This window comes from Metarhizium album, assembly GCF_000804445.1.
Source record: "Metarhizium album ARSEF 1941 chromosome Unknown scaffold_1, whole genome shotgun sequence".
In the NCBI taxonomy this organism is placed as follows: Eukaryota; Fungi; Ascomycota; class Sordariomycetes; order Hypocreales; family Clavicipitaceae; genus Metarhizium; species Metarhizium album.
In genome coordinates this window covers 2008858-2025123 of record NW_024467575.1, presented here as the reverse complement: position 1 = coordinate 2025123, position 16266 = coordinate 2008858, and the positions used below count along the sequence as shown (strand labels likewise).

At 50.9% G+C, this 16266-nt stretch overlaps 3 protein-coding genes across 3 annotated transcripts; 1 reads left to right on the top strand and 2 right to left on the bottom strand.

Moving 5' to 3' along the window:
• Nucleotides 1–1649: 1649 nt before the first annotated feature.
• Nucleotides 1650–3970, bottom strand: MAM_00575 (Zinc finger, C2H2; the record flags this gene model as incomplete). The annotated part of the gene is made up of 4 exons (XM_040819374.1): nucleotides 1650–2398; nucleotides 2463–2749; nucleotides 2808–3413; nucleotides 3471–3970. The coding sequence occupies 4 exons, from the start codon at nucleotides 3968–3970 to the stop codon at nucleotides 1650–1652; spliced, it is 2142 nt and encodes a 713-aa protein (XP_040682639.1).
• A 2862-nt stretch (nucleotides 3971–6832) lies between these two features.
• On the bottom strand, nucleotides 6833–7639 carry MAM_00574 (DUF602 domain-containing protein; the record flags this gene model as incomplete). Its single annotated transcript, XM_040819373.1, has 1 exon — nucleotides 6833–7639. One exon carries the CDS (start codon nucleotides 7637–7639, stop codon nucleotides 6833–6835), a length of 807 nt encoding a protein of 268 aa, XP_040682638.1.
• Nucleotides 7640–8655: 1016 nt separating this feature from the next.
• On the top strand, nucleotides 8656–16128 carry MAM_00573 (TOR kinase; the record flags this gene model as incomplete). Its single annotated transcript, XM_040819372.1, has 4 exons — nucleotides 8656–8720; nucleotides 8772–8839; nucleotides 8902–15623; nucleotides 15685–16128. The coding sequence occupies 4 exons, from the start codon at nucleotides 8656–8658 to the stop codon at nucleotides 16126–16128; spliced, it is 7299 nt and encodes a 2432-aa protein (XP_040682637.1).
• Nucleotides 16129–16266: the final 138 nt, after the last annotated feature.

The window sequence follows — 16266 nt, the reverse complement described above, 5'->3', positions numbered from 1 at the left end:
CAGTCTCTGGACTCCGAGTCTGGAGTCACCGGCCAGTGAGTGTATGCATGTGCCGTACTCCGTACTGTGACCTGATACGGCTAGTCGGGGCATCAGGGTCCTCAATCAATCCCGTCTGGTGCAAGCAGACATCGTCTTGACTCACCGATTCGCGGGTTTGTGAGTGTGACCAAGCTGAGTGGAACGCGACAAGATTGAACAACCAACTGGTAAGAATTGGTAAATTGAGCGGTTACCTCTGTTCCAAGATTGGCTGAAAGACATGTTCTTTACGGAGTACCGTCGATCGAGACATTCCGGCCCCAAGCAAAGACGACACGCGGCTGTGAAAACCAACTACTGAGCGTAATCCCGCCAACAGACGACATTGTTGCATTTGGATCCGCAACTTTACTCTCTCCTTCACTCTCAAGGGTCCGCAGGAAGGGTGTGGCTGCACTTGGGGCGGCGGGACTGGCGCTCTGCCGTCGCTCCTAGGGGGAAACTAGCAAGGATTGTTGACAGCCGCGAAGCAGACTACTACAAGTTAAAAACACGTGGGGGACGGGCTAGACAAGGTCAGACTTGCATGCGGTAACATCTCTGTCGGGCCAGAGCTGTGCTGACACCGAAGAAGCTGCTTGTGGACCGTGCCGATGACGCTTGGCGCCATGTCCGCCGCCTCGTGCTCGATGTTGACCTTTGCGAAATGCTCGCCGGCAGATCGGGCTTTCGGACACGAGGCACAGCGCGAGGGTATCGATCAGTGTGTCATGTGGTGGCTTCGGCCTATTCCCAAGAGTCGAAAGGGATACATGCAGTCGGGGGACCTTGGTAGCTGACTGCAGCGGTGATACGGGAGCTCGTTCATGCAAGGCGCCATCTGCCACCAGACTCTTTTCGTTGCATAGTCACCGGAAATCTACCTGTTGACTGGTTATTCTCGACCATTCAGCCCCTTGGCCAATGTTGGTCTCGCTTCAACAGCTCCAGAGCGGACAGAATCCAATCCAGCCTCGTGGCTGGCCGCAACGTCCCAGGTCCGGCCGCTCCAGCGTCGTGCGACATATCCATCCGTGTCACGGTCGAAATTGTTTCTTGTATGTGGCATCCTTCCGACGCTGCACCCGCTTTTGCGCTCGCTCCGATCTGCTGCGGCATCTGTTGCGAGCAGCATCAAGTCGAATTTATGGAGGGGCAGAGTGGTATCCAAGGCTTCTTCAAAAGGAGCAGTCACGGAGATCGGCCATGCATTGACACGAGGTGACTCAAGTGAGATTGTGGATAACCTTGTAGAGGGGCATTGTTTTACCCGAGACTTGTCTTAGTATCACGTAACCATAGAGGGACGCAAGGTGCTCCACAACAAGCTTGGATGTGGAATTGAGGTTAAACTCGACGAGCTCCTGGGAACGGCGTTTCACAGGTATAGACCTGGCTGCTGAAATGGCCATGAACGAATGGCGCACGTGTGCAGGCTGGATTCTAGCCCCCTCAAATCGGGCTCAATGACAGTTGAAATAGAAGTGTATATGTATCAAAGTGTTTAAAAAATGTCCTTTGCCATCGTGAGACTTCACAGAGAGGGCCCAGAGGCTAAAGAATATTATAACTTTCCCCATGTCATAGAAACCATACGAATTAAATTATCCTTCTTTTTTCTTGTCCTTTTACACTGCCCCGTCTGCTTTGGCTCCATGAAGATCCGTAAAGGTGCCGTCCATCGCACAGAAATTCGCTTGATATAACAACGACTCATCCAATGCAAACTCCGCCTGGGGTGTCATGTTTGTGTCTGCAATCCAGGGATCTCCCATGCCAAAAGTGCCATCGTTCTGGTTGAATGACAGCCCATTCGCCCATTCTTCCACAGAGGCAGCCGCCGTCCCGTGTGCCATATTGTTCATGCTTGCCCCGAATGTAAAACTTGGCAATGGCGCAGCGGGGCTCTGATTTACACCGGGAGCAATGGTGACAGGAGTTGGAAATATGTCGGCACTGCCTTTGGGAGCTATATTGCTTCCTTGTCGACCTGCGTAGCTTCTGACAGTCCTGACACTGTCTCTGTGGCCAAGGGATGAAGATCCCACTACGCTACCGCTCTCCTCGGAGGTGTCGTCAATGACTACACCAGAGTCAGGCCTTGAGGCTATTTCCCGTGGTTTTCTGCCGACCAAGCTTTGTGTGGTCTGTGTCCGGGAAGGTTCGTTGCGCTTATTGCTACGGTTTGTGTAAGGCATGCTCTGGGAGGTTAGGACACATCTCTCGACTGTTTCAATGAAGCAGTGGTGAAACTTGGTTGCTAATGTTTCCAGCGTCGCAGGGTTGGAGATTTTGTCTCGTAATGATGATTGCAGGTAGTTGAAGGCTTCGAGATAGTGCGCAGACAGCTCAAAGTGTTCAATTACAGGAGTATAGTCTGTGGGGCTCAGTTGTCAGTTGCATGGAGGCTGTGTGGAAGTGACAGTCTGGCGAGTGCTTACGATAAGACCGGACCAGGTTGTCATCGTCATCTGGGAAGAGGATATTCCATATCTCCTTCCATTGAACCTCGGGAGATCCGCCGCTTACTCTCTTGCGGCTGAGCAGCTTGTTCGACGTAGGACCGTCAATTCCAGCCTCGGGATCATGGTCAGAGATGTCGCACATGTGCTCTTTCGGCTGTCGCTGATGCTCTCTCAACTCCTTTCTAGTACGAAAATCCCGAGTACAGCGATCGCATACAAATGCAGACGGATCATCTCGTTTGTGCTGCTTGACAATATGTTGCCTGTTATCGTGTCAGTTGGGTACGCGAAATCCAGGGCTGGAGGTCAGCGCTGTCTCACCTCAATTCAGCAAACTTGGGGAAATAGGTCATTGCGCAGCTATGATGGTCGCGGACATTGAAACGATGCGGGTTTCGTTTTCTATACGGACAGCTGAGACGCAGGTTCTCGTCTTCCTTTGGGCTCGGCTTGATTCTTTTGGTGCGGATATAACCAGACCCCTCGTCATCGCTAATGTCTTCTCCACCATCCTCTCCGTTATTCTGCTTCTTTCGCTTGCCGAAGCCTTGTGGATTGTCTCCACCAGCTCCTGTGGAAGGGGTTGTGGAAGAGCTTGAGCCAGAGGTGGTTTGGGAGGATTGTCCGTCCAACGGAGCTTGCCAAACATGCCGGCCGAGCTCCCGAACGAATTTAGAAACGACGTGGTGCAGTTCTCCTGATGGCGCTGGCACTTCACTCAGCTCGAGTCCGTAGACCAGTTGAAGAGTGTAGTCCAGGACTCCGTCAGCATCGTCTGAAGAGACGGTGTCGCCAAAGGTAGTAAACGAGATTTCCGACTTCTGGGTTGGAGATGCGCAAGGTGTCTGATTCTGTTCCCAGTCACTGCTTTCGCCTGGAGTGAGGGCATCGTCTTCCTCTTTGGTCGGGGTTGCGTCCGTCCCTGGCCTGAATGGTAGGGTCAGCTAAGCACTGTTGTAACTTGCACAGGCGACAGAAACCTACTCGTCTAGTTCCACTTCATGAGTCTCCGCAGTGCCGGCGTAGTCGTTATCGGCCTGTTTCGTCTTTTGAGTCACGTCATGATAGCCAACGTAGACGGGGCTTTCATCGTCATCATTGATAAAGGTGGAGCAAGTCGCGATTGACGGACGGTGACGATGGCGTATCCTGCTCGGTGGCCTTGATCCGTCGAGAGTGTGACAAGCAAATCGTTCTTGAATATCGCTCGCATAACTAGAGCTCAGGGGGCTTGCAAGCGTTGATGGTGAGTACGCAGTTGCTGAATCAGGAATATGTGCTGACGAAATGCTGCTTCTCGTGGAGGCTGTGCGCGATCTCATGCGAAAGTTGCCAGATGGAAAATGAAGGCTCTCTGGGAATTTCTTGCGATAGTTACTGCCATCGTGTTGGGGTGAGGATACCGACTTCTCGGGGTCCAGGCGAAGATGCAGAGGTAGATGGATATTGTCTACCTCTCGCATTGGCGATGGTCGAGTGTCCATTGATTGCGCGTTCCAGTGGACAACTATTCGGCAATGTATACTTCCTCGCGGTGTTCAATGGTTTCAATGGCGCAATTGAGCGAGATCAAGATTAAAGACACAAACGCGACCTGACAGAACGGTGGTGCAGTCAGCGCACTCCAGATTCTATTCAGCACAAATTGAACAAGTCAGTCACACACCGAATCCAGAAGGGGTCTCCATTAGAGCGTGTCATCTCCCCCCAGTTAACCAGGCCAATGCCTCGCCCGCAAAATGCGGCAAAGTGATCTGACCTTTTGGTCTAGTCATGTCTGGTGGGTGAAGCTCTTCTTCCCCAGGCCACAGATTCCAGGATGCCAGGGCCAGTCTGCGAAACCCAACCCTGCATGAAGTCAGGCCCACCACCAACGCTCCAATGACCGCCAGAAAGACCTCGAGAAACCGTCTGAAAAAGACGGCGAGTTCAGGTGGATCGTGGCGCTGATTTGCTGGTGGCGGCTGCTGTGACAAGGGTTTCGCCATGATTCCCAGCATCAGCGTGCATGTTGTCCCATCAGCAGTGGAATACAACAGAGTTGATGCGAGGCAGGCATTATGAATGCTTGCCGGATCCGACACAATGATGGCGTCGAGATGTGGCGACTGGCACACGCCGGATGCGAGAGACAGGGCCAATGTAACGCAGGCACCTGTCCAAGTCGAGCAGGTTGGGAGAAATTCAGCCGGGCCAAGCGATTATCCGATCCAGGGTCGCGCAAGAGTTTGTCATGTGACATATTCAGCGTTTCTTGGTCGTTCGACGCGACGACCATGAAAACGAAACACGTTTGTTTTTACAATTCACCACGTCAATCCCACAAGGCCAAAGAATCCATCTGAGCCGCGTCCGAAGCCATTTCGGCGGGCACGCGATCGCAAGCAGTGAAAGTACGTACATGCATGGGATCGTTGTGGCGAGCTAGACTATCCTCAGTTTGTATTGAAGCTATGCTTACTCTGGTTGGTAAGGTCTCCGTCTTGCATGAACTGGACGTCCTTTGTTTGTTATTACTGTCTAATGCTTACCTGCCTACCTACCTACCTAGGCAGGTAGGTATGAAAGTCCTTGAGGTCATGACGGCCTCTGACTTATGCCAGAACAGAGCATGCCGGATTTCGACCGACCACTCTCGCCCCGAGTCGCGCCGTGAAGCTGACGCTTGTTAAAAATAAACCAGCTGTTGAGGTTTCATGCGATTTTGTCAATTACATGGGTACATCTGCTTTGACGCCCCGCCGAACATTACTGGACCTTAGGACGACGGAATGGCGCTTCTTCACCTCCTAGCGCATAAGATTCATAAATTTGGAGTGTCAAATACGGACCTGCAATTTCCCTAGGGCAGGTCTGCCCATCAAAAAACGTTTTTATATTTAGTTGCGTGCTCATCATCAGTGGCAAGAGTGTTTGAGTAAGTCTCTAGCTCGTACAGGAAACAGGATTACCCGGATAGGAGGTCCCCAGTGGCCGTGTTAGCGGTCTATGAAGCTCTTCTAAATTTGGATGCTCCTGCCCGCGCTACATTGCCAATCGTTGTTGTCATTCACTGATGCTGGGTGCCTGACATCGCGAAAATCAGGAGAGTTCGTCAAATTCATAATTCGACCGCTGGCTTTGGAGACGGGTCTGGAACTTGTCGTCCCGACGCCGATCAATGCTGGTCGACCTTCTCCTCAAGGACACGTATTGTAGCCGCAAATCCCCCAACACGCAAGTTTTACTCAAAAGTCGAGCATCCACAACTCTCACGTCGGAAGCCGTCTCGCAAGGCCCAGTCCAGCGGGGTGGGACGTTTTACCTGCAAGCAAGTGGAGGCTTGAAACAATCGGCAGGCGCCCAAACGTTGACTAACACTTTTGTAGCTGTCAAGTGCAAAAGGTAAATTTGGTCTGATGAAACTCATCCTGAGCACCTCGCTGTGCTTGGTGCAGGATCTATTGCAGATAGCCTACCATTCTGCCGTGATCCAGGTGCATACCTGGATCAGCCTTGATCCTATAATTTCAGGCTCGCAGTAATGACCAATCTAAGTTCTCGAGAAAGCTTCCGAGTTTCAGCCTCGAGACAAGCTAAATCGCCGTTATACTAGACAGGCAGCAACCGCCGTTCCTCAATGACTGCTCAATACAAAACTTAAAACATAGAAAGGTAAACGCATGGCATGCGAAAGAAACAAGTATAATAGCAGCTAGAGTATAGAGATGACATGGGGAGACTTTGATGCAATGACACGTAAAAGCTCTGTCGCAGATGAAGTGTCCCGTACAGGAGGAGTCTAGATCTTCAGCAGACAACCTAGTACGAGTCCTCGTCATAATGAGTCGATATCGATGGGCATGCACTTATGCTTCATGTATTTTGAAAAGTTGTCATCGGTGCGTCAGATGGCGTGTTCGAAGGAGATAAAAAAAAATAATAATCCCTTACTTGATGAGTTATTGAAATTTACAGTCTCCTGACTTCCAACAGACCAAGCCTTTAACTTCGTTTTGGTTTTCGGTATCCCTGAAGCGAAGAGAAGAAAGGCGATCGAGATAATCCAGAGGTATCTGGATAGCCACGTTTTGAGGCTTAAGCGACTGGCCAACAGAGTCGGGATATACTGAAGCAGTTTGTGGCAACGTGATTTTGACTTTGAGCGTTGAAGATATTCAATATACTCAGAAATGTGGCGAAAAGAGTATGAAATGATATCCTTCGTCCTGTGAATCAACTATGCATACAGAGATGTCATATACAGGGCGCCTTTGTCGCAAATTGTCCCAAGCCATTCCAACTTACCGTGTATTTATGGGGTACCATTCCTCGTCCACCATGCGTGCCATCGTTTGGTAATTCCGTCAACTCCTGACTACTTCGCCCTTGCTAGACATGACCTCAGCCATCAGCTTCCGGCGCTTATTTCTTTGATCTTGTTCAGCCAGCACTTTAGCAGTAAGGGATGCTGCAATAGGATTATTGATGCCGCTGGTTCTCGAGTCCACATCCTTCTTTGTCTGTGATGCATCTGTCTTGATGGCCTTGTTGTCATTTTCGGTACTCTCGTCACCCTTTCGTTTCTTGTTCTTCTTCTCTGATTTATCCTTTTTAAGGCTGTGCGTCAAACCCTTCGCTCGTAGGTCGTCTAGCCTCTTCTCCAGTCGCTGGAAATCCTTTTCGGTCGTGGGCAATATCGTGATTGCGTTGTCTTTGTCGAAACTCCCACCACACTCAGGACAGGAGCTCTCTTGAATTTCTGTAATGGCAACTTCAGCAAAAGCATGGCCACAAGGAACCAGGTAGACGGCTCTGGTGGACGGCCCCATCTCTTTCATTGAAATGGGACATGTCCATCTGCCGTCCGTCTTTGAGAACTTGAGTCGCACAACGTCTTTGAGTGACTTGATGCCAAATGAAGCGGGAGATGTTTCAGCAATTTCGTCCGACGGCATTAACCCACTTAAAATGGCTTCATAATTGAATAACCGCCCTTTCCAATCCGAAACGGCGGTTTCCATCTCCAGACTGGTGCCGCTAAGGGCGCAATGAGTCCACGCGTGAGTCAGCGATTCTAAAGCAGTAGCTTTAAGTTCAGACACCGTCGGCGCGCGAGCTGCATTTTTGACGAGTTCTCGCCGCTTTGGAATCGAGCCACCGTCGTTGCCCATGATCGATAGGCAGAAAGTAGTGATGGAGTAATGGCAATGTAGTACTAGGCGTCGCTGCAGTACAGAGACGATTTAGCGGTAATGGGAGTCGATATACGATGCGCGGCTGGGATATGTCGTCGGATAAAATGCTGGTACAGCGAGATAGAAGTCAATTTATCGATAACAATTTTAGTAAACCGATTTCCTAGAGGTGGCGAAGGCTCCACAACACCCGTGCAAGCAGCTGGGGACCTCGAGTGCTCTTGGTAACAGCGAATCTCGCCGTACTAAAGCACCACGGAATGGATTTCACAAATCTAATGATAATTCCTAACGTAACAACACAACAAGAAGCTGTGTTGAGGGTGTTGAAGGCGAACTTTATAGATAACTAGGAAATAGATGTATCTAATAGATCTTGGCTTCTTATTGGCTACACGCCCCTCGTGGAGCCTTCGCTGCCTCTGGGGGATGTAGTAGTCATACAGTGCGTAAGTAGGTAAGTACGTAGAAAGATCAAATGTCTTTCAGTACTTAATAAGTACGGAGCGCTTTGCAAAGGTGCGTTGGTTGGGGCGGATCCACTTTTCTGCAATACCGGGCGGGTACCTTTGGCAACGAGTTGCGTCACCTATGGAGCGATGTATCTTTTAATAATAGGTTTTTGATTGGCTAAAGCGCATCAAAGCTACAGCTCATCGCGGGCCGCGTAAAGCCGGCCTTCCGTTACCATACAGTGCGATGCACGGTGCCCAGCTGCGAAGATCCACACGAGGTTACCGTCGCCTTGTTGCTGCGTCTTTCCTTCCGTGATCCCGCACAATCAACAAGCAAGCAGCCAGGGAAATTGACGCTGCCGAGCGACTCATCAGCTGTGAGTGTTTACCCACCCACACTGTGCGATCGATCTGGCTGTTTCCTACCATATGCATTGGAGTCGAGACATCACAACGATCTATTTATTGATCAGACATCTTAGCTCAAAAACTTGTTCATGTTGGCCTGACTTCCGAGCTCTGGCGCCATAGGGCATGATGGCGCAACAACAGCAGGTCGCTCTGGAGCGACTTGAGCAGGCCACCAAGGGCCTTCGATCTCGGTAGGATGCTTTCAAGCTTCAGCATGCCCTCTTTCACTTACACATGCATAGCAACGGAGACGATGTGCGCAAACGAGCTGCCATCCAGCTCCGTGACCTTGTGGTCGTTTGCCATCGAGGTATGGCCAAACATCCCCTCTTGCCATGACTGGGCTGGAATCGACTGACAACTCAAGAATAGACCTTAGCCAAGAGCAGTTTCTCGCCTTCTACAACGCTGTCAATAATAAAATAACTCAACTTATCACTCATGGCAGTGACTCTGCCGAGCGACTGGGCGGAATCTATGCACTTGATGCTCTGGTCGAATTTGACGGTGTCGATGTTGCGGCCAAATACACTCGATTCACACAGAACATCAAAACAATTTTGCGAGGCAAAGATATAAATCCGATGAAACCGGCAGCTATTGCCTTGGGAAAATTATGCCGACCCGGAGGCTCTCTCATTTCTGAGTTAGTCGATTCTGAAGTAAATACCGCGTTGGAGTGGCTCCAAAACGACCGTGTGGAAGAACGTCGATATAGCGCTGTCCTCGTTCTCCGGGAGTTGGCCAGGAATGCGCCAACGCTAATGTACCAATACATCCCAACCATATTTGACTGGATTTGGGTCGGATTAAGAGATCCTAGACAGCTTATCCGAGAGACTTCAGCAGATACAGTTGGTGCCTGTTTCCGCATCATCCGCGAACGAGACCAAGAGATGAAACAGATTTGGATGAGCAAGATTTACAACGAGGCTAGGCAGGGTCTTAAGGTTAACACTGTCGAGTCCATTCATGCCTCCCTTTTAGTTCTTAAAGAGCTTCTCGAGCAAGGAGGCATGTACATGCAGGAGCATTACCATGAGGCCTGCGAAATCGTATTCAAACATAAGGACCACAGAGACCCAACCACCCGAAGAACAGTCGTGTCACTCATTCCTGACCTGGCTAGTTACTCGCCGGCGGATTTTGCGCACACATGGCTGCACAAGTTTATGGTCTATCTGTCCGGAATGCTCAAAAGAGACAAGGAACGAAATGACGCCTTCTTAGCTATTGGAAATATCGCCAACTCTGTCAAGAGTGCTATTGCTCCTTACCTTGATGGCGTCCTGATTTACGTCAGAGAAGGCCTCAGCGTCCAGTCGCGTAAGAGAGGCTCTGTCGATCCTGTCTTTGACTGCATCAGTCGATTGGCGGTTGCTGTTGGACAAACCTTGAGCAAATACATGGAGGCACTTCTGGACCCCATTTTTGCTTGCGATTTGACCCCAAAGCTCACCCAAGCACTAGTGGACATGGCGTTCTATATCCCTCCGGTTAAGCCTACTATCCAAGAGAGGCTTTTAGATATGCTGAGCGTCGTTCTCTGTGGCGAGCCCTTCAAGCCGCTCGGTGCGCCTCAGCCCAACACTCTGAGCTCGGTTCCTGCCATTACCAAGGACGTCAAGGACCCCCAGGCATACGAGAATCGACGGTCAGAAGTCAAGTTGGCGCTTAACACGCTGGGCAGCTTTGATTTTTCTGGACACGTATTGAACGAATTTGTTCGCGACGTTGCCATCAAGTACGTGGAAGACGAAGACCCTGAGATCCGAGAAGCTGCAGCTTTGACGTGCTGTCAGCTGTACGTACGGGATCCGATTGTCAACCAAACCAGTTATCATGCCTTACAGGTTGTCGGCGACGTAATTGAGAAGCTACTGACCGTGGGAATATCGGATCCTGAGCATCACATCAGACAAACAGTTCTGGCTGCCCTCGATGAGCGATTTGACCGCCATCTTGCAAAAGCTGAAAACATCAGAATTCTGTTCTTTGCCCTAAATGACGAAGTGTTTGCCATTCGCGAGGTTGCTATCTCGATTATCGGTCGGTTGGCACGATTCAATCCTGCATATGTCATTCCCTCCCTGCGCAAGACTCTGATTCAAATGCTTACGGAGCTCGAGTTCTCGGACGTGGCGCGGAACAAGGAAGAAAGCGCCAAGCTACTGAGTCTCCTGGTGCAGAATGCTCAGTCACTTATTAAGCCTTATGTTGAGCCCATGATATCTGTACTTTTACCGAAAGCTAAGGACTCTAGTCCGTCAGTTGCGGCTACCATCCTCAAAGCACTTGGAGACCTCGCGACGGTTGGCGGCGAAGATATGCTGCCGTACAAAGATCGCCTGATGCCATTGATCATTGATGCGCTTCAAGACCAGAGTTCAAATATTAAGCGGGAGGCCGCTCTCAACGCGCTGGGCCAGCTGGCTAGTAACTCTGGCTACGTCATCGAGCCGTATCTAGAATACCCCCAGCTCTTGGAAATTCTGCAAGGCATCATTCGGACAGAGGATCAAAGAGGCCCTCTTCGGCAACAAACCATTAAGCTCATGGGCATTCTGGGTGCTCTGGACCCGTATAAACACCAGCAGGTGGAAGAACGTACGCCTGAAACCCAGCGACGAGTCGACTCGAACCAGATGACAGACATTTCGTTGATGATGACTGGGTTGACACCCTCTAACAAAGAATATTTCCCCACCGTGGTCATCAATGCACTCCTGCAAATTCTCAAAGATACCTCCTTGGCACAGCACCACGCGGCCGTCATTGAGGCCATCATGAACATTTTTCGCACTTTGGGGTTAGAGTGTGTTTCGTTCCTCGATAGGATCATCCCGGCATTTTTGCAAGTGATTCGATCATCGGCGTCCAATCGATTAGAGTCTTATTTCAATCAGCTAGCGACTTTGGTCAGCATTGTTCGCCAGCATATTAGGAACTATCTCCCGGACATCATACAGATACTCCAAGACTACTGGGACAAATCACCATCACTGCAGACGACAATCCTGTCCCTCGTAGAAGCAATCTCGCGTTCGTTGGAAGGAGAATTTAAAGTTTATCTAGCTGGTATTCTGCCCAACATGCTCGGAGTGCTCGACAAGGATTCATCTGCTAAGAGAGTACCTTCTGAGCGAGTCCTGCATGCCTTCCTTGTTTTTGGTGCCAGTGCTGAAGAGTACATGCACCTGATAATCCCGGTTATTGTCCGGACATTTGAAAAACAAGGGCAACCTGTATTCATACGGAAGCACGCTATTGATACTATTGGCAAGATATCACGGCAAGTCAATCTGAACGACTATGCGGCGAAGATCATTCATCCGCTCACCCGAGTGCTTGAAAGCGGCGACCCTGCTCTACGGGTGACGGCACTTGATACACTCTGCGCTTTGATACAGCAACTTGGAAAAGACTATGTGCATTTTATGCGCACGGTCAATAAAGTCATCACTCAGCACCAGATACAGCATCAAAACTATGAACTTCTTGTGAGCAAGCTTCAAAAGGGGGAAGTGTTGCCACAAGATTTGACATCCGAGTCACGATATGCTGATATTGCAGATGAAACACAATTCGCGGATCTGGGAACTAAGAAACTGGAGATGAACGCAATCCATCTGAAGGCGGCTTGGGACACAAGAGGGAAATCCACAAAGGAGGATTGGCAAGAGTGGCTCAGGCGGTTCAGCACGACCTTACTGACAGAGTCGCCAAATCATGCACTTCGTGCCTGCGCAAGCTTAGCTAGCGTTTATTTGCCATTGGCCCGTGAGCTCTTCAACTCAGCATTCGTGTCTTGCTGGAGTGAGCTGTACGAACAGTTTCAAGATGAGCTGATACAGAACATCGAGAGTGCCATCAAGTCCGAGAATGTTCCACCTGACCTGTTGGGATTGCTTTTGAACCTTGCTGAGTTTATGGAACACGACGACAAGGCGCTTCCGATTGATATCAGGGTTCTCGGACGAGAAGCCGGCAGATGTCATGCATACGCCAAGGCACTTCACTACAAAGAACTGGAGTTCCTGCAAGATCAAAGTAGCGGCGCTGTTGAGGCGCTTATTGTCATCAACAACCAGCTTCAGCAGTCTGATGCCGCCATCGGTATTTTACGGAAAGCTCAGCTGTATAAGGAAGGCATACAGCTTCGTGAAACCTGGTTCGAAAAGCTTGAGAGATGGGAAGAGGCTCTAGCCTTTTACAACAAACGTGAACGAGAGATCCCTGCCGACCAAGCCACCCCAATTGAAATCGTCATGGGCAAAATGAGATGTCTGCATGCCCTCGGGGAATGGGATGCGCTTGCCAGCCTCACCGGCAGCACCTGGGTTAACTCGGCTCCTGAGGTGCAGCGGATGATTGCGCCGCTCGCCACCGCCGCTGCATGGGGGCAAAATAAATGGGATCACATGGACAACTATCTGTCGTCTCTTAAACGGCACTCGCCAGACAGGTCCTTCTTTGGTGCCATTCTTGCACTCCACAGAAACCAGTTTCGTGAGGCTGTTGCGTGTATCGAGCAGGCTCGAGAGGGTCTGGACACGGAGTTGAGTGCCCTTGTCAGCGAGTCTTACAACCGAGCATATCAGGTTGTCGTCCGAGTCCAGATGCTTGCGGAGTTGGAAGAGCTTATTGTTTACAAGCAGTGTGACGAAAAGAAACAGGCAACAATGCGCAAAACTTGGGAGACAAGATTACAGGGATGTCAGCGCAACGTTGAGGTGTGGCACAGGATGCTACGGCTGAGAGCCTTGGTCATCTCACCAGCGGAGAACATGCGCATGTGGATCAAGTTTGCCAATCTTTGCCGCAAATCTGGCCGCATGGGACTGGCTGAGAAGTCCCTGAAACAGCTCATTGGCACCGATGCTCCGTTGGAGACAATAATTCCGTACTGGCCGGACAATAGGAGCGAGAGGTCGGGCTCTACGCCGCCGCGGAACATCCCTGCCCAAGTAACGTACGCTATGCTCAAGTATGAGTGGGAACTTGGCCAACAGCCGCTTGGAAGGCGACAGGGCATTTCAGAGAGGACGCTGTATTGCCTGCAGAGGTTTACAAACGAAACCGCGCACCGACTGGATGTGGCCAAGGCTCACCTTGCTGCTCAGGCTGGCAGCACTGATGGCAATCTTCCAACGGACTATGGAATCCAGGGGCAGATAGACCCGTCCCTGATGAGCCCGCAGACTCAACGGGCCTTGTATGACCAGACCGTTTTGCTGGCGAAATGCTATCTGCGCCAAGGAGAGTGGCTGATTGCCTTGAATAAGAATGATTGGCAGCATAGCAAGGTACACGAAATCCTGAATTCGTATTCCCAAGCAACCAAATACAACCCGCGATGGTATAAAGCTTGGCACGCTTGGGCATTGGCAAATTTTGAAATTGTCCAGACCTTGTCTGCCAGGAATGAGAGCCAGCTATCCAGAGCAGACCAAACGCTGCTTATCGAGCACGTGGTCCCTGCCATTCAGGGATTCTTCAAGTCGATTGCTCTCTCAGTCGGCAGCTCCCTCCAAGATACGCTCCGTCTGCTAACTATGTGGTTCTCGCACGGCGGCAGCGCCGAGGTCAATGCAGCCGTCATGGAAGGCATTAGCAACGTCTCTGTGGACACTTGGCTGGAAGTCATTCCACAGCTCATTGCTCGAATCAACCAGCCTAACAAGCGGGTGCAACAGGCTGTGCATAACCTACTAGCCGACGTTGGCAGAGCCCATCCTCAAGCGCTCGTATATCCCTTGACAGTGGCTATGAAATCATGGAAGAATACAAGGAGGTCGCGCTCCGCCGCGCAAATAATGGATAGCATGAGACAGCACAGTGCCAACCTGGTGGCTCAAGCCGACATCGTCTCCCATGAGCTTATTCGCGTTGCAGTCCTCTGGCACGAGCTTTGGCACGAAGGACTCGAGGAAGCCTCGCGACTTTATTTCGGTGACCACAATATTGAGGGCATGTTCGGATGTCTTGGCCCTCTGCACGATCTTCTGGAGCGTGGACCCGAGACGTTGCGTGAGATTTCATTTGCGCAAGCCTTTGGACGCGACTTGAAGGAAGCACATGAGTGGTGCCGCCAGTACGAAAGTTCCAAGGATGTGAATGACCTCAACCAGGCCTGGGATCTCTATTATCAGGTGTTCCGGAGGGTCTCTAGGCAGCTGCCGCAGGTCACCAGCCTTGAGCTCACGTACTGCTCACCAAAGCTCCTCAACTGCAAGGACCTGGATCTCGCAGTTCCCGGGACCTACAAGAGTGGCCAGCCAGTCGTCAGAATAATGTCATTTGATACCACTCTCAGTGTCATCAATTCTAAACAACGCCCACGAAAACTCATACTCAGCGGCAGCGATGGCGTGTCGTACGGTTTCCTCCTCAAAGGTCATGAAGATATCAGGCAGGATGAGCGAGTCATGCAACTCTTTGGTCTCTGCAATACTCTGCTGGCCAACGACTCTGAGTGTTCCAAACGACATCTCAACATTCAGCGTTATCCTGCCATTCCACTGTCGCAGAACTCGGGTCTTTTCGGTTGGCTGCCAAACACTGATACTCTTCACATCCTCATTCGGGAGTATCGTGAAAGCCGCAAGATCCTTCTCAACATTGAGCATCGCATCATGCTGCAAATGGCACCGGATTATGACAATCTCACCTTGATGCAGAAGGTAGAGGTATTCGGCTATGCGCTTGACAACACGACTGGCCAGGATCTGTACCGCGTCCTGTGGTTGAAATCTAAATCGTCTGAAGCATGGCTCGAACGGCGAACCAACTACACTCGTTCTTTGGGTGTCATGTCGATGGTCGGCTACATTCTTGGCCTGGGTGACAGGCACCCTTCAAACCTCATGCTTGATCGTATAACAGGCAAAATCATTCACATCGATTTCGGTGACTGTTTTGAGGTGGCGATGAAGCGAGAAAAGTATCCCGAGAAGGTTCCGTTCCGGTTGACTCGCATGTTGACGTACGCCATGGAAGTCAGCAATATCGAAGGAAGCTTCCGCATCACATGTGAGCATGTTATGCGGGTGTTGAGGGAGAATAAAGAAAGCGTCTTGGCTGTCTTGGAAGCAGTATGTGTCACCTTGCCCAGGCGTGATGAAAACTGGTGACCGGACTCTAACATTTGCACAGTTCATCCACGATCCTCTCCTGACATGGCGCTTGACAAGCACGGCTTCCCCTGCTGGACCCAATTTCCAGTCTGAGCGCGAAGTAGCTCTCGCGGGCCCAACCGTAGGCCGTGCTCGCCGACATTCCATTTTGAACGCAGATGTTGCGCCGTCTGAGCTTCTTGCTAATGGAGAACCGTCGGGGCCACCTGCGTCTAGGGCAAGAGCGCGCACCAACAGCTCGGCGGCCCCCGATGGTAATGCCGTCAACGGCGCGCAGGAGACGGAGAGCCGAAATGCCAGAGCGGTGGAGGTGCTGGACCGTGTGCAACAGAAGCTCACCGGCCGAGACTTTAAGAATAACGAGGAGTTGGATGTGATCAGTCAGGTCAGCAAGCTGATTGTTGAGGCTACGAAACTTGAGAACCTTTGTCAACACTACATCGGCTGGTGTAGCTTCTGGTAAGCATGTCTCCGATTTCAGGGTATCCAGAGCTACGGCGCTTTCGTTCAGATGCTTGGTTTCACGCTCTTTACTCCGGTTCGGTCTCGGGGGGTTATAAGCCGGCGTTTGTTGGGTGTATCTCTAGGAGGTGGACTGTTG